This window comes from Nipponia nippon, unplaced genomic scaffold (genome assembly GCF_047370975.1).
Source record: "Nipponia nippon isolate SJK-2023a ecotype South Korea unplaced genomic scaffold, ASM4737097v1 scaffold_5, whole genome shotgun sequence".
Classification (NCBI taxonomy): Eukaryota; Metazoa; Chordata; class Aves; order Pelecaniformes; family Threskiornithidae; genus Nipponia; species Nipponia nippon.
Genome location: NW_028262369.1, coordinates 11,993,835 through 12,008,269, shown reverse-complemented (window position 1 = coordinate 12,008,269; position 14,435 = coordinate 11,993,835). Strand labels below are relative to the sequence as shown.

The window sequence follows — 14,435 nt, the reverse complement described above, 5'->3', positions numbered from 1 at the left end:
AAAAAATACTGTCAAACCCAGTCATGACTCAATCTTGAGTCCACAGTCTTCTGATTAAGTCCTCTTGCATCATCCTTCTCCAACACCATAAAGATCAGCTAGCTTTTATATTATGAAAATGAAGCTTTTTTAAAAAGAAGTCTGATGGGTAGGAAAACAATGTAAAAGCAATGTACACAGCCAACAGTTTGTTATGCAAAAATATTCTCACCTGGCTTGGCACATCCATGTAGTATGACCAAATAATTTTGGGAGTCGTAATGACTGGGGTATACAACATATGTAACCTTTTAAGTGACATCTCGTGAACTTCACTGGGTTTATCCTCACTACACCTGTGTGATGAGGTGTGTGAAGCAACCTCCGTGTTGCACGTTGTGGTCTGAAGCACAAGCACAAGAATTAAGATAGTTCTTCATTCCCACTGAAGTCAATCAATGGGAATTAAACACCTTGAAGGTCTGGACCTTCATGATGTTGCTCACAGAAGGTCTAAGGCAGACAGTGTTAGCCCTATGGACAGAATCCCAGGCTAATACATAAACTGACCCTCCTTTTGCCTTTATGTTAAATTTTACCACCCAAAAATAATGGGTGTTATTTTCTAACTGCAGGTTATGTGGAAGTCACTTGCACTTTGTATTGCTGACTGAAATTTGTTTATTTCTCCCTTGTTTTTGTATAAAAGTCTTTCATAAATCAAAGGTTGGCAAATAATAAAAACCCAAGATTATTTACTGGCTAAAGGAATATTTGCAGTGTCTTTGGCTACATAGTTCAAAGGATTTGTCTTCTCTTGGAAAGTAGCCCTAGAACTGCTGATCCTTAGCTGTAACATAAAAGCCGTCCCAGGAATGATGCTATCAGCAGTCCCAAAGGGCTAAAATGGCAGCTGAGGAGTGATATGCTAGTGGTCTTCCAGGACATTGCGACTGAGAACATTGCTTATGCCAGCATCATGAGGTACATGCAGGACTTGCTGTGTTACTCTGTGTCACTGGGACGTTGGTAACCTTAGGTCTTGAAGCAAAACCACCGGGAGGATGCAGTGTAGCCGTACTATTCTCAAAGGCTTAAAAGTAGTTTTCATAACCTCTCTTTTGCACATGCTATACCCAGCGCAAAAAAAAGTGTATGAATGTTTCCCCAGTTCACTTTTGACATGACAACTTGTGTAGGAGTCTTCAGTCTCATTCAGCTGTAATTTAAAACATCTGATTTGTAAACCCATAAAATTGAAGTTTATGCTGGAAATACAGACACACCCTGGCCTCTTACCACTATAGGATATGTGGAAAACTGGGAGATCATTTGGTGTGCAGCGAAGTAAAACCTTAAGGTAGTAATTGGCAGTTTCATTCTTAATATATACATGCTCCATTTTAATTTTCATAAAAATCAGAGTGCTAGATTTTCTCCGTCTTCAAAACAGCCTGTGACTTTCTATTTAGCTAATACTTGCTTTAAGGTATTGTTGATGCTTTGACTCTTCTCTCTTTAGTCTTGTCCAGTAGTGTCTTCCTACCACAGGAGCCTGCAAAAGCAGCGGAGGTTCCCAGGTAACGAAATACCTCTCCGTGTGAGTAAGGAGAGCAGCACAGGCTGTTTACCCCTCAAGGTTTTCAGGAGGTTCTCAGAATCCTCATAAGCTCTTTTGGCATTGAAGACCAAGCTCACAAGCCCTGATTCAAAGCACTTAGTCAACATGACCAAGAACTTTATGGCCCGAGGCACGTTAAATCTAAACTGAAATTAAAGGCCTTTGCTGTCTCAGGAGCTAGGAGCTGTGTTCTGAGGCTCACCTGAAGAATACTTCTCTGTCTTTAAGCAAAAATACTGCAATGTAAACAAGACCTGAAATATAGTGGTGTCCAACCTGGTGGAAGAGGAATGGAGAATTTCCTAATCCCTGCTGTAGTTCAGCCCTTTCTCTGGATCATGTTAAAGCTGTCCCTTGCTGGGATGGCTTTTCTCCCTCCTCTGCAAAGACACCATTGAGATGACTGTAAATTTAGTGAAAGAATATGCCCCTTAGGGCTCATTCATTAGCTGTGTAGTGTGGATTTTGTGGAGTGTGCAAGGCTCTCTGCAGTGCTTCAGGAAGAGGCAACTTTGAGCACATTTTCTTCTGATTTTCAGAATTTGGTCCTTTGAATACACAAGATTCTCTAACTGAAAGGACTTAAAGAGAGCTTTCCATAGGGAATTTTCCTGATCTCCATTATAAACTCCCTTCTCTCCTTTTCCTAGTTTGCTCCAAGTTTTATTTCTTGCTCAGAAGCTGCTGCCCTAGCTGGCCACAGCTGCTCGCCCAGCCCTGGTCACAGCATTAGTTATGAGACTTCAGTGATGAAGTCTCTCTCAGCCTTTTGCTTGGTCTGGTTACTTCAGTATCTACAGAATGTTTTCACAAAGAAGCAGATGGTGGTAGGAGTAATTGGGCCGTAAAACAACATTAACAGCTAAAAACGATTTTCACCAGAAAGGATTTTGTGGGCAGGGTGAGGGAGGTTCAGCACTGTTTTCTTGTTTTCTCTCCTGTGCATTCAACCCTGCCCCTTCTGTAGGTGGTAGTGCTCTGCATGTCTGCTTCCAGGAGATGAGCCCTGTCAGGTCAGTCACAAACATGAACAGTTGATGAATAACCCATTATAGAGTCACTTTTATGTTGACTCAGTGGACGTTTCCTGGCTTCAGAGAGAGTCAAGATAATGGGTAGCTTTGTAGAAAGAAAGAATCTCTAAAATGCAACATTTTTTTTCCTTTGTGACTTTTATTGCTTTGTACGCTGACATGTCTGAGGGAGGAAAACAGTGCCTTGTTGCCAATAATCCACAGCGCTTGGCACAGGCGGTCTTTAAAATCTGGCACCGTGATGAATATTAATTCAGTTGTTTTCCCACAGAAGCTACTGATTAGTCAAGGCCAAGTATCACTGAGATGATTCATTAAAACCCGTCATCTGAGCCCACCTTTACTGAGCTTTTTGTTACCACTGAGACAGGTGGACTGCATGTGTAACAGAAGGGGCAACTAAAATCCTAGAAAAGGAGTAAAGATAAAAATGCAGAGGGACCCCAAAGGCTGGGCTGTGGTGCAACCACTTCCCAGCTTTCTGGGCATGGAGCCAGGACAAGTAGCCAAGGAGGATCACACCCCAGGCAAGGGGCTCCTCCCATGGCTCAGACCTGGTATCCTTACCCTGTGTCACCATCCCCTCGCTCCCAGGCTTCCCAGTCCCACTTGACAACTGGTAGTATGGAAGAAAAGCACGGGGCTACTGTGGCACAGAGGCTGGGGAGCACAGAGGCCACCGTGGTGTTCCCCCATCTGATGATGGGGAATGATGATGACTATGGATGAAGTCTTGAGTCCCCCAACATGCGGATACACCTCTATCAGACAGCTGTGTGATCTAGCCTGATGTTAGCTCTGCTGCTGTGGCTCAGGGGCAACATTTTGAAGTCAAAAGACTATAAAACGTCATGCTGTGATTCTGAAAAGCCTTTCAACTGAAAAGGCGTAATGAAAAAAATCCCAATTTTTTATTCTTTGTGCAAAACCCACTTTGTTTCACATAGGTATTGCGGGGCTCTCCATGCATGAACCAAATTGCAGTTGGTGCAGTGTATTCTGCTTCTTTTGGCTTTTCACTATGTTTACTGGTCTCTCTCAAGCTGCATCTTGTCTTGTTCCATCTAATAAAAACATTTCTTTTACTTCAAGGGGAATACATTAGGTACAGCACAGGTTTAATGCAGACTGTATCAAAGAAACACTGAAGGGGAAGATTGTCTGAGATAACTGCAATAGGAGGATGAACAAACGATTGAAAAGGTCTTCCCATGTCAAACATCTATGATTTTAAATACTAAACGATCAAGGCAACGGCGTTTCCTGGTGATTAATGATGGGCTGGGTGTAGTCATGTCTGGGCCTTAACCCTGGCCTCTCATATATCCCTAGGAAATGCCCTGTGGCTCAGTTGTTTCTGCTGTTTTAAGCTACACTCGGTTTATGATTGATTGTCATTTTTAAAAGTACCTTTATATTTGTGGCTATTTCGGTGACTGCTCTAGACAGCTTTGTTCCCCTCTCTTGGGTCTGGATGTTATTCCTAAACCAATATAAATGCGCCTAGGTAGCAGAAGTGGTGGAAGTTTAGACATATATAGAGTAGACTTATGCAGGTGTGATATAGCTGGTACACACGGCAAACTGCAGATTGTTTGATATCAAGCATGGCTGTTGAGCTAATGTATAGGACTTGTGCCAGCTGGGTAGTAGTGTGTACTTTCCCTTGTTGCTAGATTGCAGTGGGCATTAGTGTTGTTGAGAATTATGACCAATAAGAATACGATGCATTAATGTTACAATGTTATGATGCCTACATAATGATAATCATAGACGTTGTCACTGCGGTTGTTTCACTGTAAAGGCACTTTCTGCAGCACTGTTCTCTCTCACGGAGCTGGGATGGGTACCACGCTGCACCTGTTATTACTATAATGCTGCCTTTTGAGCTCATTTGACATTGCGCTATTAATCCTAAAGATATTCCCAAGGTGCTGGCTTTCTGAAAATCCGCTGAAATCAGTGGCACTCAAAATTTCCAGAGTCACGGACCAATTTAAAAAGCTAAATGCATAAAATGTTGTATTTTTGTTTTCTAAAGCTGTCAGTAGCTCATGGTTTTGTTTTGGGCATTGGCATTGTCTCATCTCTGCACTGTAATCTGCAGTGAACCCTAATGGATGCAGAAATGAACTCACTTGCCAGAGATAAGCAAACCAAACAACCACCACCTTTTCAGTCAGTGCAAACCTGGGGTCTGTTCTTGTAGCCCTTACCCGCTGAACAGTCATTACAACAGGCACCTCATAAATGATAGTCATAAAAGTAAAGTTTGCGGAACTGGACCACAGTTGCTTTGAGGTTTCACGTCAGACAACCGAACTGATTTAAATGATCATTTTTTAAAGTGGACATGAAATACTAGCTGACAGATCTTAGCAGGCTTGCAGACGCACTAGGCAATCACTATTTTCAGGAGTTTTGTAGCATCGGGGTCTGTAGCTTTTGACTGTCCTTAATGTAAGGTAATGGAGATGCTCTATGAATGATTTAATTGCATGCATGAACCAGTAAGCGGGCAGATATGACCAAATCAGGTGTAATTTATCATGGTCGTAGCTATGATAGTGTAAGAACATTGCCCAGACAGTGTTTGTAGATAGGTAAATGCTACCTTTTATTAGATATATCTGGAGAAATAGGCAACTTGGAGAAAGGCATGTGTGCCCAAAAACTCTTCTCCCTTTTCCAGCTATGCTAGTTGGTCTAATAAAAGATATTACTTCCACAAACCTCATCTTGCCTGCAATTAAATAAAATACTTCCAGAATCATACTGTGTGAAAGATCTTTTCATTCATTTCAGATCTGTTATAGCTTCCATTAAAACCAATAGGAGCCTCTACATCCAGTCCCGTCTGCTTCGCCATGTGAAGAGGAGCATTTTACACCACTTCACAGCCTGTTCGTTCGTCTTTTGTAGTAACTTAGCAAAGATTTCATAGCGACATTTAATGAGGGTTTGTGTGACTGTGGAGTGAGGGGAAACTTATCTTTTGAACGTGTGAATTATGGAGTGTGCAGATTAACAAAGTGAGAAAGAGCAAAGGTATGTTCATAATGGCAATTGACAGTTAATAGCAATAGCAGATGGATTGGCCTGACCTTTTCCATCTCTAATTCTATAGACCATGCTGCTCTTTTCTAGTGGATGGTGAAGAGGAAAACAAAATAGGCTAGAAAAACTTTCTAAGCTTGAAACTAGGATAAAAATGTAACATTTTGAGGGCAAGGGGAAAAAAACTGTCTTCTGTGCTTTTCTTTAAAAAAGCAGTAAGTAAAAAAGTATGAAATAAAAATGGAAAGACAAATAGTAACTTCCTGCTTATGAAAATTAAAATTATGTTCCTTAAAAAGTAGAAATTTATTCTGTGTACTTAGTGTATCAAAAGGACATAGACATTGACGTTGCATACACTCATGGGAGAATAAATATTCTTCAATTTTAATAATGATAAATATGTCCTTTATTATAGATGGAGCCTCACTATATTTTTTACTGATGGCTGTATCTTTAAAATGGGAGGTTAGCCCAGCAAGACCAAAACATCAACAAGATTGACTTTTAAACCAAAAAGTTTTTAAAACAGTGCTGAATTTCCCTTCCCACCCACTGCTCCTGGTGAAGGACCATACTGCACAGCCTGTCCCACCCAGAGGTAACATGGACACATCACTGTCCATCACATTTTGTCTTGGGCTGCCTGGGAATGATCCCATCTGATCTGCTGAGCTGGAATACAGGAAGAAACACAGGATTTCAGTTTTTAGCATCATGAACACTTGCCTTTTGTAGCCAGGTTACTTAGGCCAACTGCTGGCTTTAGGATTCATACTGAAATATAAAAATAGGGTTCCTGAAGCAATTAGTGCTTATAAGTACATACAGGATAAGGCCTGGGAATCTCGATGTTGATCCAGATGGGTCACTGTCTTTACGCTGTAGGATGCCTCGCTCATCTGTATGGTCCGATAGTTTAAAAGTGAAACATTTATCAAAATCTCATTACTTTGGAGAGGATGGGAACTCATGGATTATAAACCTTAATTTATTCTTTATAACTTAAATTATGGTGCCGTATCTAAGCCATAAATTTTTACAAAACAAACTGCTGATGCATTTGAAAGACACAAATAAATACTCTCAGCACTGTGACAGAGCAGTGATGGAGAGAGTGAGCAGGTGCGTGGGGTGAGGATGGCAGAGAGGTGGTGATGGCACATTGCTTTTGGAACTGCTACTCTTGTTGTTTTTGCAATAAGATGCCTGTATTTACTTGGAGGAGAGGAGAGAAGGTTAATGATATCGGTTCCTGGGAATACAGGCACTCCCCAGTGACTGAAAGGGAATATTCCTGGACCCACAGATCATCATTTCACTCCCAAGTGTCTGCTAGCAGAAAGACATGCCTGTCTGCTTTCAGTTTAATATCATCGCAAAGTCCTGATTTATTAAATGGTGTCAGACTTCTCGACAGTCTTTAAGTCTGTGCTCTATAGGTTTCTCTCGGTGGTGTAGGAGGCTGAAATGGCTATCGGTGTACAAGAGAGTATTTTAAATTGAGCAGCACTAAATAGCCTGATCCTGCAAATCTAGGATCGTGCAGTTTATTTCAGAGAGACTGGTCTTGCCAAGTTTTGTGTACCACTTAAGGGGAAATCTTTCCCACTGAGACCAAATGATTTTTGAGGGTGAGAGTGATAAACCCCTTGAATCCTTGCTAGATAATGCCCATACCTCCCGGGACAGGGCTCAGGAGATTTATTCAGTTGTATCATTTATAAGAGGTAGGGTTTGCTAAAGCACAAGACAGACAGAAAGCTCAAAAACTGTGTCAGAAAGATTTGACAAGTAAAGTAAAATGAAATACAGCCATGAAACCTGTGATGGGACCAAGGGTAGGGGTCAACACTGAATTAATTTAGTATGACTACTTCATTAAGTATATGGATAATAAGGGATTGTTTCTGAAGTATTTTACTCTGGATTATTTTATTTTATTCTGGATTATTTTATTTTATTCTGGATTATTTTATTTCTGTATTATTTTTGCCCTGGTTACACTGGTCATTTACAGTGGGACTCTTCCTCTAATACAGTCAGAATAGCATTGTTTCCAGAGATAAGACATGCAAAGTGAAGGTGATACAGATAGATAATTATAAATACATCTTCTTTGTTTCATGGTGTGGACAGTCTTCCCGTGAAGGTCACTCTGACAATGCTCCAGGATGTACTTGTGGAGCTGGTGACTTGTGCAACGAGAGGCCAAACGGCATAATCAGATCTTACATCTGGGTGCTTGCTGTCAGGGTTTCAGGAAACTTCTTTTGCTCCGTGATAGACCTGTTCTCACTGGGCAACGGGAAGAGCCTATGTGACTGTTGAAACAAGAGTGGAAAAATATGTATCTGGAATATGCATTGCTTTATCCTGCCAAGCCAAGTGTTTATTGTGGAGGCCAGACACATCTGTCCTCCTCCAACAGATATCATGGTGTTTCTTGGATTAAAAAGGCCGACTGTAGTGGAACAGTGGAAGAAATTGCTTCAGAAGACTGACTTACTGGAGTCCTATATCATATGGACCCTGTCAAAAAAATACTAGCCACAATAAAAACTGACACTTGGGGAGATGAAAGCAATATTGCTTGATATTGTGATTACCTTTATGGCAACATGCTCAAGGTGGGCAGTGGGGAATTGAGTCCTTTCTTTCTTTGACCTGGGCAGTCAATATGATTACTTTGGGGATTTTTTTTGTTTTATGTAATAAACCGTCTGTAATGAAAGTTTAAAAAAAAAGTAGTTTTGGGAAAGAGACTGGAGACATGGATTGCAGACAGCTATTTGGGTCAAGGGGTTAGGTTTTTGCCAGGCTCCAGATGGGGACGGAGAGGAGGACAGGGGCTGGAAGTGATTCTGAACCTGATCCCGTCTACATTGCACAGGCAATAAGAACAGCATCAATGTAGTGAGCTGCACCTGATGTGAAGTTTGGCAAGAGAGAGGTCGATAAATGCATTATTCCCTGTATGGGGTATTTCTGAGAATGCTGCTTACGAATGTGTGTTTGTTCTGAAAACTTGCAGTAAGTGTGAATAACAAAACTCATTACACTATCTTTGCATTTTCATGCCCTTGCAGATTTACTGGAAGATCTTGGAAAACAGCAGCTTTGGCGGAACAATTTCGTTATATCAAGGATAAGGAATTTTTGCTGGAAACTTGACAGGCACCAAATCACTTTCTCATATCCAGTTCTTTCAGTTCCTTCTGTGGATAGCCTAATACTTGCTGTGGACAGTTTTATGTGCACGGCGTGTTTTAATGGTAGATAAAACCCCAAACAAACCCCACAAAAGACCAAAACCAGCCTTACCCTGTATGTTTGGCTTATTTTTGGAAAACCTTGCCCTGTTCAGGTGCCCTTGCTCATGCACGTTGTGCCAAGCACATGCTTCTGTATCTTCTGCCATCAGCTGCCTGGCATATTAAGAGTGAAAGCATTGAAGACGAGAAGAGTTTTGTGATTTTTTGCAAATGGTCCTGAATTTACAGCCCTAGTGTTTCTTCAGTATTCTTGTAATACTGATATGGCATGATGGGGTGGAACAGTAAATTGTCATGACCAATGTAATGTGTTGACAGTCTGACATCTAGGGATTTACATTGAGCACAGGTTACCGCTAATGGGCAAAATGAGAAATTATAACTTCTAATGGGTCAGATTAATTTGATGTACTTCCAAGTCTGTATAAAAACCATCAGATGCTTAGCATGTATCAAACAATACTGGCACATTATTTGATTTTTGTTTCTGGTTCCTGGCATCAGCAGAAATAAGATTTACCTCCTCATTTATATAGCACATAAAGCTTACATTATAAGTTAACCTAGAGAGTGGCCCAGCAATTTGTAAAGTATATGGGCTTAAAAATAACTCTGTTTGTTATGAAATAGGACATGATGCCATACAACGGTATTACAGCAGCTTAGTGGCGCTTGTTCAGAAGAAAGCAAATTATGATCATTTGCTACACAATAATGGATGTTCTTGGTTATTCCTGGGCCCCTCAGGTCCTAGAAAAATGAAAGCTAGACCTGAAGCAGCCTTACATTGCTGTTCAGATTTGCAATTCAATGACAATGTCTCAAATACTATAAGGTATATTTAAACACAGTGCAAAGGTGAAGGGCCAGTTCTGCAGGGTGCTGAGTGCCTCTAACTGCATTGAAGCCAAGGTGTACCAGGGTGCTCAGTGTCTCCTTGAGCCCCCCACCATACCCTGAGGCACACAAGTTTCTTTCGGTGCAAGGAAGCTGCAGGATGTTTGCAGCCTGTGGATCTGCACTGAATACGCTGCACTGGCGGGAGGTTTATGCTCCAAGCTGGGGTGGTCCTGCAGCTGGTTACAGGCACCGACAGCGCCGACGAGCCAAGCAATACAAGACTTGGGTGTTAAACTGCAGAGTGAGGGCTGTGATATTTTCCAATAACTGGCATCGACCTTCGGAGCACAGTCCACATTACTGTGTCTACCCTGTCCTGGTTGGGACAGGATCAGCCCCCACGTATTACTTTCCAAGCTGAAAATCTTAAAAAAACATTATTGATGCTCTCCAACTGCACTGTCAAAAAATGGCTCTCCAGTCTATTTAAAAATCTCAGCTTTTAAAAATCTTTTTAATTTCAGTTAAAATTAAAATATGTTAACATTTTGCCTTTTCCTATGCTTTTGGTTTGGGCTCAGAAGATAATTTCATATGTTACTGTAATTTTTTTCCAGAAAAGCAGATGCCTTCTCTAGTCCTCTACAAAAGCTTTATGCCACAATAATTTAAGATTTCCTCCAGGTTAGAATATTTCTGCATGTAAAACCTCTTTGAAGGTTTAAATAGACTGTAACTGAGTTTTGACATGTATTAGCACGTGTCAAGTACAGCAGTTATTAAGGGTAGTGGAGACAAGACACATTCCATCTCTCCAGCGACTGACTCGCAGGTGTCCAGATCACTACAGGCCACAAGCGGGCAAAGCCACTAAAAAAAAAATCACCCTTTGTTGCAAGAAGCATTAAAAACTCCCTTTACCAGCCCTTTCAGCAATAGATCCAGTGAATGATCAGGTGAGGAATAAACTCTAGTTGCTGTCTTACAAAACCATGCCCCAAGACTGTGACTGGGAAAATTGCCTTTTTATTCCTTATGATGTAACTCTTCTCTGCATCTCTTGTAAGGTTCTGCATCCACCCAGAACATATTTATAAACTGTATCAAAGCATGCTTTTGCACAGGATGATCTGCATTAGTTCAATGGGATTTACTGAATTCTGTCCTGTGCCTCTTCTCTTGTGTGTGAGCTGAATCTGTCTGCATCCAAACGATTCATAAGAGAGAAATCAAGTTTGCCATACTGATGGATGTTTTTAATTCTTTAATTCCTTTCATTCAAATATAATGTCGTCTCTCCCATAGCAGAACTAAAGCAGTGTGACATGCAAAAGGAAATACTCAGGACTTGATACTTTTTGAAGCATAACGGGTTTAAGCAAAGCCAACTGACTTTCTGCACTTCTCTTTCCAGGGCACAGCTTCTGTTCTGCAGCGCCGGTCTGACAACGAGGAGTACGTTGAAGTTGGAAGACTTGGTCCATCGGATTATTTTGGTAAGAAAATTCAGCTTAAGTACGGTTCAGAAAGACAGGCACATGCAGTTGTATCAAGTTGTTGTTGTCTTAATTAGTGTTCTCCTCTTTTACAAGCGAGGGGTTATGCGTAGGTCAGCTGCTGCTTTCAGCAGTACTGAGAGATTTCAGTGAAGCTGAAACCATTCCTTGGTTTACACCAGTGTAGCTGACGGGAGACAGATCCAGAATCAGCAAAACAGTCTGAAAGCATTTGTTTTCAAAGGCATTTTACACGCATGCATTATGCATGTGTAATGCATTTGTACTGTCAACAGAATTATGTAAAGTGTCTATCAAGATAGATATAAAGGGAGATGTTCTACAACCAAAGCAACTGGATGGTGGCTAGAACACGCACTCTCCGAAAAAGAGGCACAGGGCGTCTGACAGTGTATTTATCCCTATTTCCAGGTGAGATAGCGCTACTGCTCAATCGGCCCCGGGCTGCTACGGTGGTGGCACGCGGACCCCTGAAGTGTGTAAAGCTGGATCGGCCCCGCTTTGAACGAGTGCTCGGTCCTTGTTCCGAAATCCTCAAGAGAAACATTCAGAGATACAACAGTTTCATTTCACTCACCGTCTAAATGGTTCCTTTTGGAAAGCTGCCTTTGTGTGACCTTGTGCACTTAAATTTGCTCTGTGCAGCTCCATAGCTTTATGAAGAAAAAAAAAGTGTGCATTTTATGTGTATTTTTTTTGTTTATGTCACATAGTGGATGTCAGTTCAAATCTCTTGTATCATGTAAGTAGGAAGACAACTGTTTGGATAAGACTAGCTTTGGGGAAGATTAGCCTCTTGGCTTGCAGGCAAGATTTTTACCTATTGTTGGATTTTATAGCTTAAAACTGTGTTTTTAACTATTTAACATACATATGAATTTCTATTTCCCTCATTATCTTTAAAGTTGGTCTTATTCACCTTTTGTCAAGCTTCTTTGATCAAGCGATGTCCCTCTGCCTGTCGCTTTCAAAAGACTTTTCACTGGTTACGGACCGGAGGTTTCTGAAATCCCACAGGATGAGTGGCAGTCGCGCGCAGTTTAAGAGGGAAGGTCGGAGGAAGGTTTTGATCATTCCAGCAAGCCAGGGAAAAGTAGAGCTTTTGAGTCATTTTATTTGTGGCTTAGATACAGGGGCCATATTCCTCCGTGTTACAAGCCCTTTCAGGTCTGCTTTGTAGGATCTGCTAAGACAAATAGCCCACTCCAGTCTTCTGGATGAAGAGGTCAAGGAACAATGGTTTGTAAGAATTCAGATGGTGCCTTTAGGATCTAAGTTATTTGTCCTCAGCTTTTTTTAAATGAGGGTTTGCATTAGATCCCTTAAAAGTCCAATGGGAACTTCTCTGCTGAATTAAGTGGACTTCGAAACATATTTATCTGCAGCAGAGTGTCCTCAGCAACTTCTCTGAATATTATATGAAATGCTGAAGAGATGGTGCCAGGTGTACATCAGGGGCAACAACAGCAGTTTGTTTTTAATAAAGTCCACTTAATTAAAATCAAATGCCTTTCTTTTAGTATATGGCAAAATTTTAGGATTTTCTAGGGTTTTCTGAAAGCCAAACACATGCTTCAGAATGCTGCCTCTCCTCCAAAAGACGTGTGTTGCATAAAAAAAGCACCAGGATCTTGCAAGAAGCTCCTAGAGCCCAGGTCCCTCCAGGTGCGTGCAGCCTCACTGGCAGGTGTTGCTGCCCTGCCTAGACATGGGTCTCCTCTTGAATGGACCTTGGTGCAGATCCAGACCTTGCTCTGCTGTGCAGCCCTCAAGGATGGGATCATTTAGATTATTCTTTGGGAAGCTCTTCCTTTGAAGGAAAACTTGTCTTTGCTAACAGCAGCAAAGGTCTGCATCTCAGCTACCTTAAATAGCACTGCCCGCTTTTCAGTTGTGGCAAAACTCTGTTTCTTCTTTATGATAACATTCTTGTGGGTAAATCCGAACTTTCTGTACCTTTTACATGCCAAAGGTTACGCAATGAAATAAGGCAGCAATCTCCCTTTTGAAACTAGAGGTGTTAGTGAAGAACATGGCTAAAATTACTCCTACTGACGTGCAGTGTGCTTTCGTCTTTGGAATTAACAAAAACTAACTTGGGACTTTCCTATCGACTCCCACCAAGAGGGCCCAATATTCCAGTAGCTGCCCACAGTGGTTCTTACAGAGCTGACTGCTTCTCCACTTCAGACTCCTCTCATCACTTCAAGGTGCTTAATTTATTTCAGCATATTTTCAGTGGTCCTGTCAGGGTATATTTGTTGCTACTATTTATTATGATTATGTTATGCTTCTTGCACGTGTTATTAAATATGACCATTCACATTTTTCACCCTTGCAATTTTTATCATGTACGTTTATATAGGCAGACCCCCATTATATATATAGATAAATGTATATGCATTTGCAAAACTTTTTATTTGCTTCACTGGTTTTGTATTCTCTTGTGCAATTTTTGAAAGAAATGGGTTTTAAAGGTTACCAGCCACTCATGTATGTTCTTTTACCTATTGCATTTCTGTTGTATTGGTAAAAAATTGTGAGTGTTTCACATAATACGCAAGATACATTTCTTGTTAAACTCCAAGTGTTAGCCTCACTGTTTAGAAGTCACTCGAGCACACACACCCCGCACAGATTCTTTACTTTAAACTTTTACAGCTCATGGAAAATATATTTGAATTATGGTTCTGTTATAAGCAAGCTCAAGAGAAGTGTAACCATTTAACACCAGGATTCCTATGCTTTAAGTGGAACAAAATGATATTCGATGACATTTTAAAGATAATTGTAATATTTGCAGTGGATGATGGGACAGAATTACGGTATGAATAAAATTCTTCTACATTATATGTGGCCGTTGTGGGTTTATTAATAATGGGAGTCTGTATGAATAGAAGTCATGTTCTAGTTAAAATCTGCATATCATAAAAAGTTTGAACTCTACTGAAAATAATCAGATGCAAAGGGACAAAAAATAGACCAAGAATCCCAGTGCTATATATAGTAATGGAAACCAAACTGGTTTTCTGGAGGATTAGCATGAAGAAAAAAATTTCTTGTGTTTAAATGTAACCATATATGTCTACACGAAGACGTAGGGGTTCAAGGT

General features: G+C 40.9%; 1 protein-coding gene across 6 annotated transcripts in view; it reads left to right on the top strand.

Annotated features, from left to right (window-relative positions):
• The window catches only part of PRKAR1B (protein kinase cAMP-dependent type I regulatory subunit beta), a 103,201-nt gene extending 89,028 nt beyond the window's left edge, over window positions 1-14,173 (top strand). For all 6 annotated transcript variants that reach the window (XM_087731170.1, XM_087731172.1, XM_087731174.1 and 3 more), the window contains exons 10-11: window positions 11,221-11,302; window positions 11,735-14,173. In XM_087731170.1, the coding sequence (XP_087587296.1) occupies window positions 11,221-11,302; window positions 11,735-11,907 (255 nt within the window). In that variant the 3' untranslated portion in view covers window positions 11,908-14,173. The remainder of the gene's footprint in view (window positions 1-11,220; window positions 11,303-11,734) is intronic.
• The last annotated feature ends 262 nt before the right edge of the window (window positions 14,174-14,435 follow it).